The 24,937-nt window shown below is 37.2% G+C and overlaps 1 protein-coding gene across 3 annotated transcripts in view; it reads left to right on the top strand.

The window, feature by feature from the left end:
* The window catches only part of COP1 (COP1 E3 ubiquitin ligase), a 277,815-nt gene that overhangs the window by 21,629 nt on the left and 231,249 nt on the right, over positions 1-24,937 (top strand). For all 3 annotated transcript variants that reach the window (XM_063104898.1, XM_063104897.1, XM_063104899.1), the window contains exon 2: positions 22,744-22,803. In XM_063104898.1, the coding sequence (XP_062960968.1) occupies positions 22,744-22,803 (60 nt within the window). The remainder of the gene's footprint in view (positions 1-22,743; positions 22,804-24,937) is intronic.

Genomic DNA, 24,937 nt, shown 5'->3' with positions numbered 1-24,937 from the left:
TGCCCCAAAATAATAATAAAAATAAGTATATTAAAAAAAGAAAAGGCAAGTGGGTAGGCCATAAGAGATGAGAAAGAAGGAGTTTGTGTATGACAGGTTTTAAGCCTATTAGATGTTTGTTAGCAGTGGGGTACTGTGGGACATCCGGGAACGAGGAGTTCTGCAATTTAACAAGGATAGGGGAATGGCACATAGCAATGGAGAGAGAAGAAGCATCCCACACTAGGGATTAACCTTGTCTGAGGGGTAGGGGAAGATCGAAGCCTCAGGAGCCAGGTCTGGATGCAGCCTGTAACAGGAGTTTTGTAGCTGTAGTTAAAGTGTTTAGAGTAAGAGTAGCTTTGAATTTGAAAAGGATGTCCCATCCCAGTAAGGGGACTGGGTATTGAGGCATTATTAAAAATTTGTGTGTAAATATGATATGTTGTAGGGTGTAGAAAAGGGGTTGAGTGATGTGTGGGCGGTATTCTGATCCCATGACCGCTACTATTGTGATAGAGGATGGGGTTGTTGTTCCTGCATATTCAGGAAGGGTAGAGTAAATGGCTCTTGTATCGATGACAAAAGAGCTTGGCTTACCTGCTACAAGGTGAGTTACCGTGGGCTCACACATGGTGATCTCCGTGGGGACCTCAGGCCCTGGGCATTGTCAGTCCTCCTTCTGGGCAAAGCCTAGAAGCTCTGGTAGGGATGGTCATGAAGCCAAAGGATGTAGGTTGAGGACTGGGCCACTCCCTCTCTGGCGAGTGGCACAGTCAATTCCCCTTGACCTGGCCGTATGCAGTGAGGACAGGTTATGACAGACCCGTGCCAAGTAGCCCAGTTGACTACATTTGAAGCAGTTATTGGGTGGCTTGCCCCTAGAGTCAGCCAGCTTTGGTGTATGTGAGCCACAGATGGTATTAGCCAGGAGCTGGTATTTGGCCTGATCTCTTTTGTAGTTTCTTGAATATCAGGCCGATTGGGTAATGAAATGAGAGTGTAAGAGGGCCATGCCTGCAGGGAAGTTTGGGTCTATACGTGTATATTCATGTAAAGCCTCAGAGAGGTGGGCTAGGAAATCATTGGGGTTTTCAGTGGATCTCTGTGATTTCTCTGAGCTTGTCATAATTGACTGACTTGTGAGTAGCCTTTTGGAGGCCGTGAAGTAGGTGTGTGGTCATGTTATCCTGGAGATCCCAAGCACCGTGGCCAGCCTGGTAGTCTCAGTTCAGGTCCGTGTAAGGGACAGCAACAGCTCCCACAGGCTGCCTATTATTTCGAGCATGTACCTGAGGTGCCATCCAGACCTGCTCCCTGTATATGGACTTGGACAGTTCCATCTGTTCCAGCCATTTCATGGAAGGGTTATAAAAAGCTGGAGCTGAGGTGGGGTTTTTACCTGTTGAAGGTGGAGAAGGGGAGGAGTTGGGCTGAGGATGAGCATCTGGAGGCCACGTGTGGGGAACAGAGAGAAATGTGGAGGGCTTATGGATCAGAAGATCGATCTGAGTCTGGAAGGGGAGGTCGAGCATGAGCTAGGAGAATTTGAGACATAGGACAGTTTTGACAGCGATAGGAGAAGGCCTGAACAAGGAATCTCTACAGCTTTTGCCATTTCGGTGAGTGTCTAAATCGAGTGCCATACTTGTGGCCACTGGGATCCATTGTAATGAGGCATTTGAGTTTTAATGTCTCCGTGGAGGCCGAGAAATTGTCCAGGAGATGGCCCAGAGGCATAGAGTTTGGAGTACGGTAGAAAATGAGACGTTTAGGTTCACTGTCTCCCTGGAGGCCAAGAAATTGGCCAGGAGACAGCCCAAAGGCATAGAGCGTGGAAGTTTGGATTGTGGGGATCCCATTTAGAGGGTGAGAAAGAAGGGCAGTCAGTTTTGGTAGAAGAAGAGTGCCAGCAAAGGGTGTCCCCTTTGGTGCCCACCTTCTTTTTGAGAGAAAAGCCATGACCCACTAATGAAGCATCCTTCAATAGCTGGAGGCACAAGAAGAGTTCCCTTGGCCAGGCGGCCAGGTGCCTGGGCTTTGTAGCGATCAGAGTTGTAGAGAGTAGTTGGGGGAAAAGTAGAAGTAGGCAGGACAGACCCACTGACGCACCCTGAATTGAGTCTGATGTTGGATGCATTGGTCTGAAATGGCAAAAGGAGAGAGTCTCGGAGGCATCCGGTTTTGGCAGGTCTGGGAAGAGCGGCCGGGAACCAGTCAACCCAAGAGAGGGGATCGGCCAACAGTCTGGCCAAGACCGTTCCTGGGTTTCTGCACCATAATGAAAGAAAGTAAGTTGAGATGCCAAGTACCATTCAAGCTTTATTAAAGAAAGAAATCTGCTGGGCTGTACCCAAAATGGAGGACAGCCCGAGGCTGCCCTGAAAATTGGGGACAGCACCAGGTGTGGTGGTAGTAGAGCTTATATAGTGCGCTAAGGGCTGGCTGATACCATCAAGGAGGGTCATTATGCTAATGTGGATCGGGGTGGAGAACTGAGTCCTTGCGGAAACAAAAGTGGTTTCTGTTTAAGTCAGGAGGATTCTTGTAAAGGGAAGTGGGGAGGGGCCAGGCACTGGAGTGGAAGACGAGGCTGGGGCCAGCGGCCATCCACACCCAAAATCCATCAGTGAAGTACTAGGCAATAGGAATTTTTCAGCTCAGTCATATTCTTATGAGACGACCATTGTATATGCTGTCTGTTGTTGACCAAAATGTCATTTTGTGAGGCATGACTGTATATAAATTTCAGTATATTTAAAATAATTTTTTCCAAGGTCTTCTATGTGCTGATAGTTGTGATTTTTATTTTTGTAGTCACAGTGATGCATATGGTTTGTTTCTCTTCTGAGATCATAGCATTATGCAAAGGGAACTGGAATTGAAATTTAAAAACCTAAGATTTCATTCTGGGCAAATAATTTGTCTCAGAGTCTGTTTCTTCAGTTATAAATTGGGATATAATGATATTTTACTATAGGATTATGAGGTTTAGAAGATAGGATGCATGCAAAAAAGTGTTGTAAATTATAAAATCACCCAAAAGTATCAAGTGGTATTTGCTAGAGTTTGGAATTTGGTATCAAAATATGAAAGTGGTTCTATGGTCCTCCTTAGGTAAGATGTAACTACTTGTTTTCCTAAATGACTCTAGGTTGTTCCTGGCTCTGATTATTGTGGTAATGTTATGTTTTTTTAGTAGTTAATCTTTGAAAGACTGAATTTTTGGTTAGTTAGAACTAAATGTGAGACAGTTTTCACATTTGGTGAAAGCATAATGGAGTTAGTATTAGTTCCAAAATATACATAATTGAACTTGGTACATGTTACTTTATTGGAGAGTTCTGAGATGGTACTTTGTAAGTTGTTATTAAACTTATTTATAGTAAGTTGGGATGCTGCTTTTTAAGCAAGTAATGAATGTAAAATTTAGGGAGATTATAGGGCACTGATTAAAAATGTAACCTGAGAGTCAAACCGTGATATGACTCAACTGAGATGATGTGCCTTATAAATGCAAAATATTAACATTTTTTATGTAATTTTGTGGATCTGTTCTGCAGTGTTGATTTTTTAATGTCCCAAATGACATAGATTACCTTCTCACAAGCTTAAGGTTGTACAGTATAATATTTACCCTGTGTTGGCAATTGTTAATGAAAACATTTTCACAATGTTTATTGTTTAAAGAATAGTATTTTAGTAAACAATGACAAGAGATAAAAGTGTAAAATAATTACTGGCAATAAAGGTTTGAAAGGTACTGTTGTGATCAGCTTTTTGGTATATTTAAAGTTCTATGGTAGGGATTACAAACTGAGATGCCTACAATGGCTATCTTCTTTTTCTCTTAAATCATTACTTATTATGTGTATTTACTCTTTTGTTCCTTTCTTTTTCTTTTATTTCTAATTCCTACCTGAGTTCTTTTGCCTCTCTTTTTAAATGATTTCCTCTTCCAAACAAAAGGTTCCTAAGGATTTCTATTTGAGAATTTTCTTTTTCTTTCAGTGCTTCTCTTTTTCTTTCTTTCAGTTCATATTAAAGTCCTAGATTATAATTTCCACTTATCTTATTGTTATCTTTTTCTAGCCTGCTTTCATTGTTTCTGGGGACAGTATTGTGCCCCTTATTCAGATGTGAACTTCTTCTATTTCTAATTATTTAAAGTGATTAAAGATAGGAAAAAAATGTGTTTAATGTTTATATTTACTGTTACCGTTTATGGAGGTCTTTATTCTTTGTGTAGATCCTAGTTTCTGTCTGGATTCATATTCTGCCTGCAAAACTTACACTGATATATCTTGTATTGCAGGTCTATGTGCTGTGGATTCTCTTAAGGTCTTGTTTGTTTGAAAACAAGTTTATTTTGCCTTCATTTTGAAAGATATTTTTTGCTGGGTATAAAATTTTGAGTTGGAAGTTTTCTTTCAGTATTTTAAAGAAGTCACTCCATTGTCTTTTGGCTAAAATAGTTTCTGATGAGAAGTTTATTTTAGTTCTTATCTTTGTTCTGCTATATGTAATGTGTCTTTTTATGGCTGCCTATAAGATTTTATCTTTGGTTTTAGAAGTTTAAGTGCATTGTATACATTAGGGAGTTTTTGGTTTTTTAAAATGCTGCTTGGGGTTTTCTGAACTTCTTTGAGCTATGGTTTGATATCTTTTGTTAGTTTAAAAACGATTTCACTTACTATCTTTTTATGTATTTCTTCTGACCCATTTTTTTTCCTTCCCATGGCTATATTAATTATATGTATGTTAGACCGTTTGATATTGTCCCACAGCTTTTAGATGCTCTGTTTTCTTTTTACTTTGTGTTTTAATTTGGACAATTTCTGTTCACCTGTCTTCAGATTTATTCTGTCTTTCCTTAACTTGTGTTTTGTATTTTAATGAGCCCATCGAAAGAATTCTTTGTCTCTGACATTGTGTTTTTAAAATTTCTAACAATTTCATTTTACTGTCTCTTTTAGTTTCAGTGTCTTTGCTGAAATTCCCTATCTTTTTAGGCATATTGTTTATTTTTTATTTTATTTTATTTTATTTTATTGTCTTTTTCGTGACTGGCACTCAGCCAGTGAGGGCACCGGCCATTCCTATATAGGATCTGAACCCGCGGTGGGAGCGTCGCCACGCTCCCAGCGCCGCACTCTCCCGAGTGCACCATGGGCTCGGCCCCATATTGTTTATTTTTTCCACTAACATTAATCATAGTTACTGTAAAGTTCTTGTCTCATAGACTCACCATTTGAATTATCTCTTGAGTCTTGTTGACTACCTTGGCTGTTGGAAAGGGATTGTTTATTTTTGCTTTTATCTGTATCTCTTACTGGAGATTGCATGTAGAACAGTGGATACTAGGTAAATAGTGTTTATGTCTGGAAATGATTACACCTCTTCTTCTGTTAGGATGTTAATGTGGAGATTGAGCAAATCTAGTTAGGAATTGGGCTATTTGAATTTTGTTTTTGCTGTAATTACTTTCCATGTACCGTAGGCTTTAAATTCTACTAGTGTTATCTTCAGGTTGGGGTGAGATTTGGGGTGCCAGAGAGCTTTTTTTACTGTTCATGTTCTATCCTCAGTTTTCAGCTTTACACCTGTCATTCAGAAGGGGTATATACATACTCCTGCCCCTCTCCTGGCATGAGATTGATGATGCTTGTCACTTGGTGCATGGTAGGCTGGTTTCTCCCTATTGCCGAGCATTTGTTTATTTATTTACCTAATTTATCTGTTCATTTACTTATTTAGATATATGCTTAATTTATTAATTTTGAGAGTTCAGACTCCAGAACATTTTAGCACCATCAGACCCTTCAGTGATTACCCTTGTACGCAACAACAATTAGAACATTTTCTTAGTTCAAGCTGTGGTAATGAAAATACTATAGACTGGGTGTGTTAAACCAAAAACATTTATTTTTCACAGTTCTGGAGACTGGAAAGTCCAAAATTAAGACACTGGCAGATCTGGTGTCTGTTGAGGGCCACTTCCTAGCAAGTAGGTGGCCTTCTCACTGTATCCTTGCATGGCTGGGAGAGAGAACTCTAGTCTCTTTTTATAAAGACATTGATCCCATCATGTGGACTCTACCCTCATGAGTTCATCTAAACCTAATTACCTTCCAAAGGCCCCACCTCCTGATACCATCCCACTGGGGTTTAAGGTTTATTAATTTTGGGGAGACATAAACATGAAGTCCATTACAGACATGATCATCCCTATCAGTTTCTGCTGCTATTCTCAGAATGGCCTGTCAAAATTTCCAGGACTTTTTAATTAATTGATTCAGAATTGTGTGTGTGATATATTCAGGGCTTCTTTTGGAATTTTTGAACTGAAGATGCTGGGAAGAATCTCTTCCTTTTTTTCTTTTTTTCTTTTTTTGTTCCATTTCTTTTTTGAAGCATTTTCACCAATGTGTAATTTACATGTACTGTAATGCATTCATTTTAAGTGTACAGTTTGCTGAGTTTTGATAAATATAAGTATGCATGTAATCACTAACATACTTTAGATATAGAACATTTCTGGACCCCGCCCCCCTCCTTGAAACTGGAGGGAGGCACCAGGGACCTGCAGCCTGGCCCACTCCACTGAGGGTGAGCAGAGGAGACATGCTGTGGTGCGACCTACTTCTCTACTCCTTGGACTTGGAGGGAGGCATCAGGGACCCAAGGCCTGGCCTGCCAAGGTGAGTCAAGGAGACCTGCTGGGGGCTCATTCTACAACCACAGATTCTGGAACAGGACCCAAGGTGGTATAATATAGCCACTACCACACCTGTTGTCAAGCAAAGACAATTCACCACCACAGTAGCAGCCAGGGCCACTCCACAGGTAATCTGCTGCTCACTTGACTATGCTGATGTAAGAAGAGTCACCAGTAAAGCCTGCACATAGAGAAAGAAATCTTTATCCTCATACCCAATCTCAGTGTAATAGAAGCAAACCCTCCACCAAATGACCAAATGTCAATGTAAACATACTAGAACTACAAATAAACAAGAAGATATGCCACCACCAAAGGATTATAGTAATGCTCAAATTTCAGACTGTGGAACAGGGAATTCTTGAAATGTCTGAAAAAGAATTTGGAGCAATGATCTTAAGAAAACTTGAGATAAAAAAAGACTCAATTAGAGAACACAGTGAAACAAGGAAAAATATCTAGAATATGAAGGAGGAAATTTACAAAGCCATTAATACCTTAAAAAAGAGTGTAGCAGAACTCCTAGAAATGAAAGATTCACCCAGTGAAGTAAAAAAAAACACAACAGAGAGCTTGAGCAGCAGGGTAGAGCAAGCAGAAGAAAGAATTGCAGATTTGAATATGGTCTTTTCAAAATAACCCAGGCAGACAAAAAATAAGAAAAAGAATTTAAAATAATGAGGAAAATCTAAGAGAGATAGCAGACAATCTCAAATGCTCTAATATCCGAATTGCGAGTATTCCAGAAGGGGAGGAGAAAGGAAAAGGTATTGAAAACCTATTCAAGGAAATAGTAACAGAAAACTACCCAGGTGTAGGGAGAGATATAGACTTCCAGATTCAGGAAGCTCAGAGGTCCCCAAACAGATTCAATCCTCTAAGATCCTCCCTAAGACACATTATAGTTTAATTTGCAAAGCTCAAAGGCAAAGAAAGAATTTTAAAGGCATCAAGAGAAAAGAGACAAGTCAGCTATAGGGGACCCTCATGAGATTAACAGCAGACTTCTTAACTGAAAACCTACAGGTCAGAATAAAGTGGAATGATATATTCAAACTACTGAAAGAAAAAAATTGCCTGCCAAGAATTTTTTACCCAGCAAGGCTCTCCTTCAAAAGAGAGGGAGAAATTATGTATTTCTCAGACAAACAAAAGTTGTGGGACTTCACCACCACAAAACCAGCCTGCAAGAAATTCTCAAGGGAGTCTTTCATCTGGAATCTGAACAGTGATGACCACTATCACAAATACACACGAAAGAGCAAAACCCACTGATAAAACAAAAATGCTAGCAAGAAAGAGAAAGAAGCTAAATCATGCCACCTTAAATTTCCAGCTAACACTGAAGAAGAGAAATAAAAGGGGACATAATGATCAAAAGATACTTAAATCACCTAAACAAGTAGCAATTAAATGACAAGAATTAAACAGTACTTGCCAATAACTACTGTAAATGTGAATGTATTAAACTCCTCATTCAAAAGACACAGACTGATTGGATTAAAAAGCTTGACCCAAGTACATGCTGCCTTCAGGAGACCCACCTCACCTGTAGAGACACACACAGACTAAAAGTGAAGGGATGGAAAAAGATATATCATGCAAATGGAAACCAGAAATGAGCAGGAATAACTATTCGTATATTGGACAAAATTGACTTTAAGACAAAAAACATAGAAAGAGACAAAGAAAGCCACTATATAATGATAAAAGGATCTATCCAGCTGGAAGACATAACAACCATGAATATCTGTGCACCCAGTACTGGAGCACCGAGCTATATAAAGCCAACACTTAGACCTAAAGAAAGAAATAGGCCCTAATATGTTAATTGTGGGTGATCTGAACACCCCTCTCTCAGTATGGAACAGATCTTCCAGGCAACAAATCAACAGAGAGACATAGGATTTAATCTACACCTTAGACCAACTGGACTTGGCAGATATATAGAGAACATTTCACCCAACAACTAAAGAATTCACTTTGTTCTCATCAGCTCATGGAACATTCTCCAGGATAGACCACATATTAGATCACAAATGTAGTCTCAGCAAGTTTAAAAGAATTGAAATCATTCCAAGTATCTTTTCAGACCACAATGGACTAAAAATGGAAATTAATAGCAAGTAAAACTCTTGAAAATATACAAATACATGGAAACTAAATAATAGGTTCATGAATGACCTATGAGTCCAAGAAGAAATTAAACAAGAAATCAAAAAATTTCTTAAAACTAATGAAAATAAAGATACATCATATCAAAACTTGCGGGATACTGCAAAAGCAATACTAAGAGGCAAATTTATTGCAATAAATGCTTACATCAAAAGAATAGAAAGACTTCAAATAAACGACCTAACACCACATCTCAAAGAGCTTGAAAAACAACAATCCAAACCTTATGGTAGTAGATGGAAAGAAATAATTAAAATCAGAACAGAACTAAATGAAATAGAGACCCAAAAAACAACAGAGAAGATCAATGAAACCAAAAGTTGGTTTTTGAGAAGATAAATAAAATAGACAAACTATTAGCTACGTTAACAGAAAAAAGAAGAGAGAAGACCCAAATAACAAAAATCAGAAATGAAAAGGGAGACATTACAACTGTTGGGTCCACCGCCGGCCGACCCGAACAGCCCTTGCCTCGCTATCAGTCTTTCCCTTGGTGTTCCTTCTGGTGGGCAAGTGAATTGCCCGGATTCCTCTTTCCTTCCGGTCCCCGTTGGGAGGAGACGGGGGAAGAGAGCCGTGAAGAGAGGTGAGCACAGCCGCTGGCCCCAACCAGCCCGTTAAAGGACACTCAGACGCGGCAGGGGTTCTGTTGAGCAGTTCCGTTTATTATCACACAAGCACTTGCTTTTAAAGGCAAATGGGGAAGGGAGGTTTTTACATCCTCCAATCAGCGTAAAGGTTACGAGAGCATGCATCCTGTCTCAATGCCTAGCTACTGCAATCGTGCAGTGTTCATGAGTGCGGAAGCACGTATTTGGCCAATAAGGGCTAAGGCAAGGTTCCCACAGACACTCGCACCCTACTTCCTACTGGTGCCGTCTTAGGCTGACACATTAATACGGCCTTGTGGGCCCATAATGGCGCCGCTTGTAATGTCATTTAAGGTGGCGTTAGTTTTTAAGGCCCGACAACAACCAATACCACAGAAATACGAAGAGTCATTGTAGACTATTATAAACAACTGTATGACAACAAATATCAAAATCTGCAAGACATGGATAAGTTTCTAGACACATACAAACTACCAAGACTGAACCAAGAAGAGATAGAAAACCTGAACAGACCATAACAAGTAACGAGATTGAAGCAGTAATCAGCAATCTTCCAATAAAGAAAAGTCCAGGTTCGGATGGCTTTGCACCTGAATTCTATCAAACTTTTAAAGAAGAGTTAGTACCAGTTCTCCTCAAACTATTCCAAAAAATCGAAACAGAAACTGGTCTCCCATTCTGTGAGTCCAACATAACTCTGATACCAAAACCAGATAAAGACACAACAAAAAAAGAAAATTACAGGCCAATATCCTTGATGAACATAGATTCAGAAATTCTCAAGAAAATACTAGCAGTCAGAATACAGCAACACATCAAAAAATTACACACCACGATCAAGTGGGATTCATTCCAGGGAGGCAAGGATGGTTCAACATACGTAAGTTAATAAATGTGATAGATCACATCAACAGTCTCAAGGACAAAGACCATATATGATTATCTCAATAGATGCTGAAAAAGCGTTTGACAAAATTCAACATCCCTTTATGATAAAGACCATATATGATTATCTCAATAGATGCTGAAAAAGCATTTGACAAAATTCAACATCCCTTTATGATAAAGACTCTGTGCAAATTAGCCATAGAAAGAAAGTATCTCAACACCATAAAAGACATTTATGACAACCCACAGCCAGTATCATTCTGAATGGGGAAAAACTGAGGGCCTTTCCCTTAAGAACAGGAACAAGACAAGGATGCCCATTCTTACCACTTCTATTTAACATAGTACTGGAGGTACTAGCCAGAGCGATCAGACAAGAGAAAGAAGTAAAGGGCATCCAGATTGGAAAAGACAAAGTCAAATTGTCTCTATTTGCAGATGACCTGATACTATATATGGAAAAACCTGAAGACTCTATCAAAAAACTCCTTGAGCTGGTTAATGTCAGTAATGTTGCAGGATACAAAATAAATACCCCCAAATCAGTTTTATTTATATACTCAAATAATGAACTTACAGAAAGAGAAATAAAGAATGTAAGCCCACTTGCAATTGTGATGAAAAAAATAAAATTCCTAGGGATCAGTTTAACCAAGGAGATAAAAGTACTATGAGCACTACAAACCACTTCTGAAAGAAATTAAGGAGGACACAAAAAGATGGAAAGATATTCTGTGCTCTTGGATTGGAAGAATTAACATTGTAAAAATGTCTGTACTACCCAAAGTGATCTGCAGACTCAGTGCAATCCCTATCATAATACCACTGACATTCTTCACAGAATTTGAAAAAAACAATCTTAACTTTTGTATGAAACAACAAAAGACCTCGAATAGCCAAAGCAATCCTGAGCAAAAAAAAAAAAAGTCAGAGGCATAACACTACCTGACTTCAAATTATATTACAAAGCTATTGTAACCAAAAGAGCATAGTACTGGCATAAAAATAGATACTCAGGCCAGTGGAGCAGAATTGAGAGCCCAGAAATTACCCCTCAGGCTTACAGCCATCTGATACTGGACAAAGGTAACAACAATCTGCATTGGGGAAAAGACTGCCTCTTCAGCAAGTGGTGCTGGGAGAATTGGATATCCATATGTAGAAGAGTGAAACTAGATATGCACTTCTCACCATATACTAAAATCAACTCAAAATTGATTAAAGACTTAAGTATAAGACCTGAAACTGTTAAACTACTAAGGGAAAATGTGGGTGAAACACTTCAGGAACTAGATCTGGGCACAGACTTTATGAACATTAGCCCAAAAACACAAGCTGCAAAAGAAAAAATAAACAAATGGGACTATATCAAACTAAAAAGCTGTGTACATCAAAGGAAACAACAGACTGAAACAATAACCTACAGAGTGGGAGAAAATTTTTGCTAACTATGCATCCAACAGGGGGTTAATATCCATAATACATATGGAACTCAAGCAATTACATAGTAAAAAACCAAACAACCCAATTAACAAATGGGCAAAGGAGCTGAATAGACATTTTTCAAAGGAAGACATACAAATGGCTGACAGATATATGAAAAAATGCTCAGCAACAACTAGTCATTAAGGAAACGCAAATTAAAACTACACTGAGATACCACCTCACCCCCAGTTAGACTGGTATAATTCAAAAAGACACTGAATAACATGCTGGTGAGGGTGTGGAGAGAAGGGAATGAACATTTCTGCACTGTTAGTGGGACTGTAAATTAGTACAACCACTATGGAAAATAGTATAGAGCTTTCTCAAACAACTACATATAGATCTTCCATACGATCCAGCAATCCCACTTCTGGGTATATACCCAGAGGAACGGAGATCATCATGTCAAAGCGATACCTGCATTCCCATGTTCATCACAGCTCTGTTTGCAATGGCCAAGACATGGAACCAAACTAAATGTCCACTGATGGTTGATTGGGTAAGGAAACTGTGGTATATATACACCATGGAATACTACTCTGCCATACAAAGCAATGAAGTTCTCCTATTTGTAACAACATGGATGAGCTTGGAGAAACTTATGTTGAGTGAAATAAGCAAAGCACAGAGGGATAAATACCACATATACTCAGTCATAACTGGGAGCTAAGAGAGAAAGAAGGAAAGAAAGAAAGACCACAGTGGTGCATTGGACTTACAGAGGGAGAGAACATACCTTGGGATACGAAGTGGAATGGGTGAGAAAGGTGGGGGTGGAGGTTGGGGATAATTGAATGGGGGAAAGGAGGTCCAAATGCAATTTGTGGAAATGGGCACGCTGCCAGCACGAATCTGGCCTTCACATTTTGGGCATGAGGGGTGATAATCAGCTCTATATCTCATGAAAATTCATAGCCAATAAAAATAGATACAGAACATTTCTATCACAATAGAAAGTTTCCTCATGTCCTTTTACAGTCAATGTTTCCTCATGTCCTTTTACAGTCAATCTCCCCCATTCCCAGCCCAAGACAACCATTGATTGGGCATCTTACTACTATAGATTAGTTTTGCCTATTATAGGATTTCATGTAAATTAATATAATATATGCCCTTTTGTGCCTTACTTGTTTCACTTAGCAAGATATTTTTGAGTTTCAACTGTATTATGTGTTTATCAATAGTTCATTACTTTTTAAAAAATTGTTCTTTACATTTATATACTTTGAGTGGATGTATTTATTTGTCCATTCTGGGTTGTCTCCAGTTTTTGGCTATTACAAATGAAACTCTTATGAACATTTGTTTATAGGTCATTTTGTGGACATTCTTTTTATTTCTCTAATATTCCATTGGCCTTTAGGTGAGTTTATTAGATGTATTTTTCAGTTCTAGAGTTCCAGTTGATTTTTTATATATCTTCATTTTTCTCCTCATTATTTTTATATATTTCTTTAAGTCCTTTATCACATTTGATATATTTGTTTTAACATTCTTCTGTGCTAATTTAGTTATCACTTTGTTTCTATTGACACTTTTTTTCCTGTTTATGAGTCACATTCTTCTGCTGTTTCACATGTCTTGTAATTTTTTTTTTTTTTAGTTGGATGGTGGACATTGTAAACTTTCAGTGCTGGATTTTATTGTCTTTATGGTATTGGACTTTTTCCTGGCACACCATTAAGTGACCTGCAGATCAGTTTGATGTTTTTGAGGATTGTTTATATTTTTGAAAAATTTTTAAATGAAACATTATTTTTTAGGAAGAGTAGTGAATAGTCATTTTTTTTGAGAGCTAGTTAGGCTCTACTACTAATGACCTTTCTGAGGTCTCTATTGAATGCCCCAGGTTTTATAGCTTCATGGTCTACCTGATTTTGTGGAGTTTAAACTGTGGGCACATGTTACTAGTATTCAGCAACAAACTTCAGGAGAACTCCATGCAAATTTCTAGAGTTCTTTTTCCTTGCAGCCAGCAACTTCTTTCTCCTTTCTCCTTTCTGAACTCTGATATCAGTCAATTTGTGGTGCTCTGCTTCTGTTCTGTCTTGGGCCTGTGAAGTGCTTCCAGACAGAAAGCTGGGTCCGTGGTAGTGTTCACTTCATTTGTTTCCCTTCCCTCAAGGATTTTGGTCCTGTGTTGCCTAGTGTCCAGTGTCTGAAAGTGTTTGTTTCCTTTATTTTTATTCCAGTTTTCTAAGTGTATGTGGTAAAAGAGTAAGTTGCTCCCAGGTAAGATTTGACCTCAAATACAGGGTGAGTTAATTGTGTTTATCATTTCAAAAGCACATTGTCCATTGGCCCATGCAAGGCTGCTCTCTTGCTTTGTTTTATTTTATCATGTGTATTTGATTCTAAATTGAACTTTTTTCCCTTCCTTTATACTTTGACATTTCTGAAAATTGGCTTATGTGTTATAATTGATGGGATCTTAGCAATTGCTGTTGGCTAGGTGGCAGCTGGATGTAGCAGTCATTTCATGTAGATTTGTGAAAATGTCTGCCTCAAAACTTGAATATAAGTTTCAGCAGATTGAATGAAAGTCTCTTTGAGACAATTGTGAATACTGTTTTATTTCCTATGAACTACTTGTTTGTATGTAGGGGTGAGAGGTGGAGGAGGTTCTGGGACATGGTGAGTTAGACATGCTTAGCAGTATTCCCAAAGCTGGAGTCAGATGTAGGCTAGCTGGCTAAATGTAAACCTGGCTTAAGATCCCAGTACCCATGGCTTTTAGTTTTATTATGGATTCTTTTAATAAATGCTGCATCACCAAAATAATGGACAGTGTTGTGTGGAAAATTCTGTATATCAGTGACTTAGTCAAAAAGTGATTCAGGAAAGTTAAGACACTTGAAAAATAATTTGTAGGAAAACCCTAATTTTATTGCTAAATAGTATAAATTTAAGTCTAAATAGCTCTTTGGAGAAGCATAAAATAAAATTCTTAACTGATATGAAAATACTATACTTACTTAGCAGTTGTTTCTTTTTTAGTGGTGTATATTGGTGCATCTTATTGTTGATGACATCTTAGATCTTACTAAATAGGAGATTGTATTCCTCCCTTAATTTCTTCTCTATTCTCATTCTCCTAACCTCTTTTCTTAGTTTTCTCTTCTATTGTGCTTTTTATATGTCTTTGAACATAATGTATCCCTGTGAAATATATATTTTTGTATGATTTAAATTTATATGAATTTATGGTGACAATATCTCATTTTCATTTTTATTTTCACTTAACAAAGCATCTAGTCATGTTGCTCCATGAACCTTTGGTTCATTACTTTTACTGTTGCATGATGTAGCCAAGCATAATTTAGTTCTCCATTCTCAAAATGAGTATATAGGCTGCCTTTAATTTGCTGCTGTCACTACATTGTTGCTGCAAGTATCCTCATACACATTCCCTTACTGACAGATGTGGACTTTTCTTTTATTTATTTATTTATTTATTAAATTTTATCATGTCAATATACATTGTGGCTGATTATTGTTGCCCATCACCAAAACCTCCCTCCCTTCTCCCTCTCCTCCCTCCCCCCCAACAATATCCTTTCTGTTTGCTTGTCCTATCAACTTCAAGTAATTGTGGTTGTTATATCTTCTCCCCCTCCCCCCCCGGTTTTGTGTGTGTGTGTGTGTGTGTGTGTGTGTGTGTGTGTGTGTGTGTGTGAATTATATATTAATTTTTAGCTCCCACCAATAAGTGAGAACATGTGGTATTTTTCTTTCTGTGCCTGACTTGTTTCACTTAATATAATTCTCTCAAGGTCCATCCATGTTGTTGCAAATGGCAGTATTTCATTCGTTTTTATAGCTGAGTAGTATTCCATTGTGTAGATGTACCACATTTTCCGTATCCACTCATAGGACTTTTCTTTTAGATATGTGTGTGTGTGTCTGTATACATCTACATACTATATACACATACACATACACATACATAAATAATACACATGCCTATATATGTAACACATACATACGTGCATATACTTGGGTGCGTAGATGTATATACGGTCATACACCGTATAATAACATTTGGTCATGTCATGATGGTGGTCGCAGAAGATTATAATACTGTATTTTTACTGTACCTTTTTTGTGTTTAGATATATTTAGACTTAAATATGCTTACCATTGTCTTATAATCACCCATATTATTCACCACAGTAATATGCTGTACAGGTTTGTAGCCTAGGAGCCATAGGCTCTACTATAATATAAGCTAGGTGTGTAGTACACTATACCATCTAAGTTTGTATAAGTATACTCTTTGATGTTTATGCAACAGTGAAATTGCAAAAAGATGTGTGTCTCACAACATATTCCTGTTAAGCAATGCATGACTGTATCTGTACTTATTTACATATAATATCAGGAATGGGATTGCTGGGTTATAAATATATGAGGACTTAATACCAGATTGCTTGCTAGAATATATCTGCATGAAGATTCTTGTTTCCTTATTTCCTCCCTAACGTAGTTAGTATTCCAATCTCCTGGTGATTTAATGCAGGTAAAATATTATTTTATTGTTTTAATTTGAATGTTTTGATTACTAGTGAGATGGAACATCTTTCCATGTACTTGAAAGGCAGTGTGTTTTCCCATTCTGTGAATTAGCAATTTGCATTCTTTTCCACTTTTCTTGCATGTTGATTTATAGGAATTGTTTGTATTATTGTGGTGCAGGAGGTGTGAACAGTCCCAGGAACGGCTTTAATTCATTTGTGAATTCTTTCTTTTTGATGATGCTCCTGTGTCAGGGGTCCATAAAAATTTGGGGAGATAATAAGTGTTGGTGAAGATATAGAAAAAAGGGAACCCCTCTACACAGTTGGTGGGAATGTAAATTGATGCAGCCATTATGAAAAACAGTATGGAGATTCCTCAAAATATTAAAAATAGAACAACCATATAATGTAGCAATCCCGCTGCGATTCCACATGGTGAAGGGTGATCAAGCTCCCTGGGCCTTTTTTCTTTTCTTTTTCTTTTTTATTCAATTTTTAAAAATTTTTAAATTTATCAGTATACAATGTAGTTGATTTTTGTGTCCCTTCACCAATTCCTCCTTCCTCTCCCTTCTGCTCCCCCCCATCAGTGTCGTATCTGTTCACTTAACAAGTTCCAGGAATTATTGTGATTGTTGTGTCTTTTTTCCCCCCGTTTGTTTGTTTGTATATTTATTTATTTATTTTTATTAGCCTCCACATATAAGTGAAAACATGCTGTATTTCTTTCTTTGCCTGGTTAGTATAGTTTTCTCTAAGTCCATCCACATTGCTGCGAATGGTAGTATTTCATTCTTTTTTACAGCAGAGTAATATTCCATTGTGTAGATATACCACATTTTCCTTATCCACTCATCTGATGATGGGCACTAAGGCTGGTTCCAACTCTTGGCTATTGTTAATAGCACTGCAGTAAACATAGGAATACAGGTGTCCCTTTGACATGATGATTTCCATTCTTCTGGGTATATATCCAGCAGTGGGCAGCTGGATCATATGGTAGATCTCTCTGTAATTGTTTGAGGAACTTTGATACCATTTTCCATAAAGGCTGCACCATTTTGTAGGCCCACCAACAGTGTAGGAGGATTCCCTTTTCTCTGCATCCTCACCAGCATTTATTATTCTCAGTCTTTTGGATATCAGCCATCCTAACTGGAGTGGGATAGTATCTCACAGTGGTTTGGATTTGCATTTCCCTAATGCTGAGTGATGTTGAGCATTTTTTCATGTGTCTATTGGCCATTTGTATGTCTTCCTTTGAGAAATTGCCTATTCAGCTCCTTTGCCTGGGCCTCTTTTCTAATGGCACTAATCCCATTCATGAGAGTTCTGCCATCATGACGTGATTACCTCCTGAAGGGCCCCCTCCTAATACCATCACCTTTGGGTTAGGATTTCAACATATGAACTTCAGGGGGACACATATTCAAACCATAGCACCAGTTCTATCACTGATACCTATTTTTCCATATTCTCTCGATGTGTATTCTTCCTATTATTGAATATTATATGTACTAGGCATTGTCCTGAGCACTTCGTAGATATCTTTGTAACCAGTATAGTGATTATATGTTATAAATATCAACCCAGTTATGGAAATTAGGAAACAGGATTAGAAAGATTAAGCTACTTGCCCAAAACCACAAAGCTATAAATAGCATAGCCTGGATTAATTTCAGTTGAATTCCATTTTTCTTGAAAGTCATGGCCTTTAATGTGATTAAAAAGCTAGCTGTTGGTGAAAAGAAAGGAGACTTTCTTCTCTTTAATTCACATGTTACTCAGAAGACATCCTTTAAAAGCTGCTGGTTTAAACTAATCTGATAGTAATTTTTAGGTATTGTAACTTTTTAGTGTTAGTGAAACACATTATATGACACACACTGTAGTCCTGCTCTTTTTATTTTATTTTTTTAAATAAACTAATGGATGATATAGCTTTATGTGAAATAAACCTGTCAATTCTTCCAGTTTTTAGGTCAAAAACTTTGATATATTTTTATCTTATACCCAGCATCTACTCCATCAGCAAACCATAAATCTATCTTCAAAATATATCTAGAATCTGATCACTTCTCACCAACCCTGCTACTCCCACCTTAGTCCAATCCAGCACCATTTCTCACTGATTATTAGGTAGCTTTCATAACCATTTCTACCCTTGCTTCCCTTTAGTTTCTTTCAACATGTCAGGTAGAATGATCTGGTTCATCACTGTGTCAAATCATGTCACTCCCCTGTTATAAATCCGCCAATGATTCCTGATTTACTCACTGTAAAAGCCAAAGTCCTTAACCTTACGTAGACCATTGAGATGGCCCCTTATTATCTTTTTGGCCTCATCTTTTACTATTCTCCACTTGCTTATTTTACTCTATACTGGCCTTCTTGCTAATCTTTGTACATGTCAGGTACATTTTTTTACACCAGAACATTTTGTACTTGCTCTTCTGACTGCTGGATTGCTGTTCCGCTATATTTCTGTGTAGATCATTTTCTCACTACCTTGAAATATTTATTCAAATGTCAATTTCTCATTGGGGCTTTTCTGAATACCCTGTATAAAATTGCAGCCTGTTTCCTTCCCTGCTTTATTATTTTCTTAGCATTTATTACTATCTAACCTTATTACATAAAATCTTTCTAATTTATCTTGTTTCTTACCTGTCTCTTCCACTAAATTTTAAGCACTGTGAAGGGATTTTTGTTTGTTTTATTTACTTTTATATCCTGGCATCTAGATCAGTTTCTGGTATGTAGTCAATACTCAATATATAAATTGTTGAATGAGTGAATATTTAAGAAATTTGGGATTTTCTGGAAGAGTATTGATAAGTATGCACAGTTGGTTCATTGTAGGTGCTGTGGCCAGTCCTAAAATGTCCATTGGTGGCACTGTTTGAAGTCTGGACTGACTTCCAAACCACTGGAATGTCTGTTAGACATTTTCCATCTTCTGAGCTTCATTGAATACAGTGTAAAACAGAGATTTGATGGTGTTGTTACTCAAACTTATATTTATTTGGGGACCAGAAAGATCTCTTTCTCCAATTTTAAAGATGCTTTGCCATGGGTGCCGTTTAAAAGGGTGGCATGTTAATATCTAGACTATCTGCGATAGAAAATTTGGATATTTGCTATTGTCCACTCTTAGGGAAGAGTGTTTTCTAGTTGTCGCAATTGACCAGGAACTGGCTGGTTAGGTCAGTTGGTTAGAACGCGGTGTTATAAGAACGCGATGTTATAACATCAAGGTCAAATGTTCAGACCCCTGTAACTGCCAGCTGCCAAAAAACCCCAAACAAACAAAAAAGGAAATTAATCAGTATTGGGACTATAGAGATTTATCCAAGGGGACTTTTTAAAAATCAAAATTATGTATGGTTTAAAAAAATAGGATTAAGATAGAATGCCTTATAATGAAAAGCAACAAGCCTCCTTTCTCATAGTCTTTCCTCTCAGAAGCAATTATTTAAATTTCTTTAGCTGTTTCTTCTGCTGGAATTAATCATCATTGCTTGCTGCTGCTCGAAGTACATTACAGAGTTTTTGGTCTTTTTTAAAAATTACCCTGTGAGGTTGATACTGTCATCATCAGCATACGAACACATGAGCAAACTGAGGCACAAGGAGATTAAATAATTAATCATGCTTATACAGTTAATACCTGGAAGGGCTAGGATTTAACACAGGCATCATGACTTTATTACCTGTACTGTTTACTCCTACAGTATATTGCTTCCATTTCATTAAGAAACTATGGTTTCTTGATATATTCCTTGAATTTGTTGTGACAGATGAAGATTTAGCTTTTTTATATCAACAGTCTGGGGGCAAAAGGGTAAATGCTTGGCTGGGTTGTTCTGGGACAGGTAGGAGGAGATTGGCTTCCTCTGTGTCAGTGCTGTTCCAGCTATCTGTTATTAAAGATGATTTTTTCCAAGTCTTTTTGTCATAGATTGATATTTTAAAAAATAGAATGAAAATGGATTGCTACCAAAAAAATAGAATTATAAAAATAAATACAGTACAGCAGGCCCCATTTAAAAACTTGTATTCAACAACATATTCTGTCAAATTGCTATAGAAAGTGAAGGTTCTAAACTTTCCATTTTTGTACTTACCTCTTCAGAAGTTGGTAACACTTGGACCAGCACTTGTCCACGAGCCACACTTTGAATAGCCCTGCCCTGTTTATATTCAGGCTTCCAGTTAACCCCTCTCTTTTCAGTCACATTCAGTACTGCTTTTTATCATAATTAGCATCTCCTTGTATTGTGCCTCTCCTTGTATTGGGGTTATGCAGGGTAGATTGGCTTCCTTTTGGGTTTTACTCTGTCTGTGGGTTTCCCTACCTTGATTCATCAGTTACTTCTGTATCTGCTTTTTGTCTTATGGGAACTCGTTCAGGTATCTTTATCGCTAACAGTTCTACTCCTTTTGTCCTTATTAATGTGGCTTTAAATCACTTTTTACTTCTTATCATTTTAATAGGTTTTAGGAGGGACAATATGGAAATGTTTATGTTAAGTGTGTTGCTACTGTGACTTGGAAATCTGCCAAAGATTTTTTTCCCTTTTAAAATTCTGAGCAGGTAATTGTGGAGACTTGGCATCTAAGGCAATTAGATACTCTTGTGCAGGATGTACACTGAACAGTCATTGTGTCTGGTCAAGGGGACAGTTGGGCTTACAGTCTACATTTTTCTCATTAAGGCTTGTGCCCTCTTATGGGCCTGTAAGAGAGAGTTCATATTTCTAATTCCTTAAAGGCACCAAACCATTTGATTGTGGTGCTGCATCCAACTTAAGGGAGTTACTTTTTTTATTTGCAAAGAGGTATGTATGTCTTGATTGAAGACCCTCAAATATTGAAATATCCCTTTCTCAAAATTGTATGAATTAGATATGTATTGTATCATATTAAATAGCTCCTGACATATTCAGTGAATTGGTTGTTGGTTCTTCTCTGCCCTTCCTTTTCCTCTAACCCCCAGATCTCAGTTGTCTTTCTCATGTCCATTGCAGCCCGTGTGTCCTCTTTTTTTTTATATGTTTTTTCTCATCGTGTTGTAATCATGTGTAACATGTCTGACTTTGCCATTAGACTTTACATCCCTACATTCTAAGGTAGTGTTTATGTCCAGGAAATTTTTTTTGAAGGGATGAGTGAATTTTTCATTTACAGTTTTAAGTGTCATTGTATCATCAGTAAGGATTGGATTTGTATGCCAGTAACAGAAAACGTGATATACACTGGCTTGAGCAAATGAAGATTTACTTTTCTCATGTAATGAGAAGTCCAGAGGTAGGCAATAGTACTGACATAGCTGCTCAAGGATATCATAAAGGAACCAGTATCCTGTCTTCCTAGCTTAAGGTTTTGACTTCATGGTCCCAAGATGGCTGTTGTATCTCTGGATGCTGCATCAGAGTTTTAGGAAGGAAAAAAAGGGAATGATAAAATGAAATGTCTTCTTACAAGGCTTTGTATTTTTGTTCAGGTAGAGTGTCTTCTCAGGGACTGATTTCATTGGTCAGGGCTTTGTCGTATATGGCTAACCCTAACTTCAAAGAAGGCTGGGATTTTGAATGTTCTGCTTTTGATCCTCTATAGGAAAGCAAAGGAGAACCGGATTAGAATTCTAGTAAAATATACTCAAAGTATTGGAAAGTAGTATATGATAGTGGTTAAGAACATAGACCTGAATTTGAATTTTGACTTTGTTACTTCCTAGCTATGTGACTTTGACAGCTCTGTGCCTCAGTTTCCTTATCTATAAAATGGGTCTAGTAATAGGTACTTAACTACCTCAATGTGTTGTTGAAAGGACTAAATGAGTTAATATATGTCATGGGTTTAATGGATATAGTTTGTTCTGCTTTAAGTATTGACTATCATTATTATTGTCTTTATTACCTAGAAGTATGTTGAGACTGGAATTGTAAATTTATCACCTAGGAAATTAGTTTTCCTTGGAATAGGAAAGAAAAGAGAGCATTTAGATTGGCAGGTCTACATAGGTAATTTTGAATACTGGAAGAAGATGGTAGAACTTTCTTACAGGCTCTGTTGACTGCATTAAAAGTTATGGACTGAGTTAAAATATTGGAACCATTTAAATTTCCTCATTGAATTCATGTTGGAGCTTGCTGGCCGTTAGGGTTATCTTGAATACATTGTCATTTTACTGGCAATCCCCTAAAGTTCAGCTCAATAGAAATTTCATCTCTCATCGATAGAATGTTTGAAGACATAGCTCTTAACTATTAAAATATGATTTCATTGGTATTGTTTCTGTCCTTTTCCAATTTGTAATCACTGTACTTAAAAAAAGGTATTAATTATCTTTCTATTTTCTTTTTAGCCCCATCTGCTTTGATATGATTGAGGAAGCATACATGACAAAATGTGGTCACAGCTTTTGGTAAGATGATTTTTTATTCAGTGAAATAGTCTTTTGACATTTTTTAAACTTATGTGTAAATGTAACCAATGAGAAGTTAGGCTTTTTAAGCTAATTTTGGTTATCTTGTAATCATTGTTTCCTTGACTGATACATCTTTACAGGATTGACAGTTCAAGATAGTTAAGTATGGTTGATGCATAAATTCTTGTGAAATATTTAGATTTGCCACAGCCTTACAGGTGGATTTTAAAACTTTTGCATTTATTAATTGTTAAAGAACTTTGATTGTCATTTTAGAAAGTTGGGGGTTCTGGGTATTCAGGACCAAGCATGAAGCACCAGTTACTCATTTGTGATAGGTAGGATGCCCAATAAAGCAGGCTGAGAAGAACATTGGAAAAGGATTAAAAAGTTTTGTATTCTCTTCTTTAACACTTTGCTTACTGTTATCTTGAGGTTCTGTCATGTCACATTAGCCTGTATTTAAAATTTTTTTAATTGTGGTAAAATACACATAATACAGAATATAGTCTTAACTGTAGTGTTAAGTATGTTCATATTCCTGTCTAATTATCTCCAGAACTTTTTAATCTTGCAAAGCTGTAATTCTATAACCATTGAACAACTACTCCCCATATCCACTTTGCCATAGCCCTTGGCAACCATCATTCTACTTTCTGTTTTTATGAACCTGACTACTCTAGATACCTCATATAAATGGGATAATTTATTGTCTCTTTATGACTGGCTTATTTCACTTAGCATAGTGTCTTCAATGTTCATTCATGTTGTAGCACGTGTCAGAATTTCTTTTTTAAGGCTGACTAAATAATATTCCATTGTATGTGTATACCACATTTTGTTTATCCTTTAATCTACTGTCGCATACTAAAGTTGCTTCTACCTCTTGGCTGTTGTGAATAATGTTGCTATGAACATGGGTATACAAATAGCTCTTTGGGATCCTGCTTTCAATTCTTTTGTATATATACCAAGAAGAGGAATTGCTGGATCATATGTTAACTTTATTTTTAATCTTTTGAGGAACTGCCATACTATTTTCCATAGTGGCTGCATCATTTTATGTTCTCACCAACAGTGCTCAATGGTTGCGATTTTTCCGCATCCTTGCCATGACTTGTCATTTCTGTTTGTTTGTTTGATAGTAGCCATCCTAATGGGTTTGTAATCTGTGTATTTTTAATTCCTGTTTTTGCTTGTTTTTTGACTGGGAGTGGTACATTGTATTTGTGATGAGTCTTCATCGTAAATTACCTACTAGGTTGGCATATTATTTCAGCCTTGGTATTTCTGTTCTGTTCTTTTTTTTTTTTTTTTAAGATGACCAGTAAGGAGATCTTAACTCTTGACTTGGTATTGTCAGCACCACACTCTTCCAAGTGAGCTAACCGGCCATCCCTATATAGGGATCCGAACCCGTGGTCTTGGTGTTATCAGCACCACACTCTCCCAAGTGAGCCATGGGCCGGCTCATCCTGTTCTGTTCTAATAGTCCTTATGATCTAATTCATACTGAGGTTAGGCCCATAATTTTATGCTGAAGTTGAATAAGATATCTCACAGGTTGATATCCCTTAGTCATGAAGAGTATTGGGTGTCAACACCAGTCTGTAAGTTTTTTAGTTTCATCTGGAGCATGATGTTTCAGTGATAGGTATGAGGGTACTTCAAAAAGTTCATGGAAAGATTAGTATTATCTTTTAATTCTATTTTTCCACAAACTTTTTGAAGTACCCTTATATATCCAATCTGATAGTCATTGCAAAAGAAGTTTAGAATAAAAATAACTTTCTTAGTTTGCATTATCTATGTTCTTTATTATAAAATAAAAAAAGTATCAAAAGAATAAGAGCAATGTATGCTCTTGGCTAAAAAAGCAACTTTTATTGTATAGTAAGATGTAATGTGAAATGTAAATGTCCCTCTTCCCCTGGTCTTTCTTGCCTACCTCCTTGGAGGTCGTCACTGGTAAGGAATTATTGTATATTCTTTCAAAATCTTTTTGATAGTTTTTTTTGAAGACCATTTTGCCTTGAATAATTTTTATTTTCTTGTACATCATTGCATTGACTTTATGACTTATGAATCACTTTTTTCTCTGTATTGCTAATGAAATTGTGGTCATGTGAAT

Source organism: Cynocephalus volans, chromosome 8, assembly GCF_027409185.1.
Source record: "Cynocephalus volans isolate mCynVol1 chromosome 8, mCynVol1.pri, whole genome shotgun sequence".
NCBI lineage: Eukaryota > Metazoa > Chordata > Mammalia > Dermoptera > Cynocephalidae > Cynocephalus > Cynocephalus volans.
Note: the sequence above shows the minus strand (reverse complement) of the source record. Positions and strands in the feature narration are given on the sequence as shown.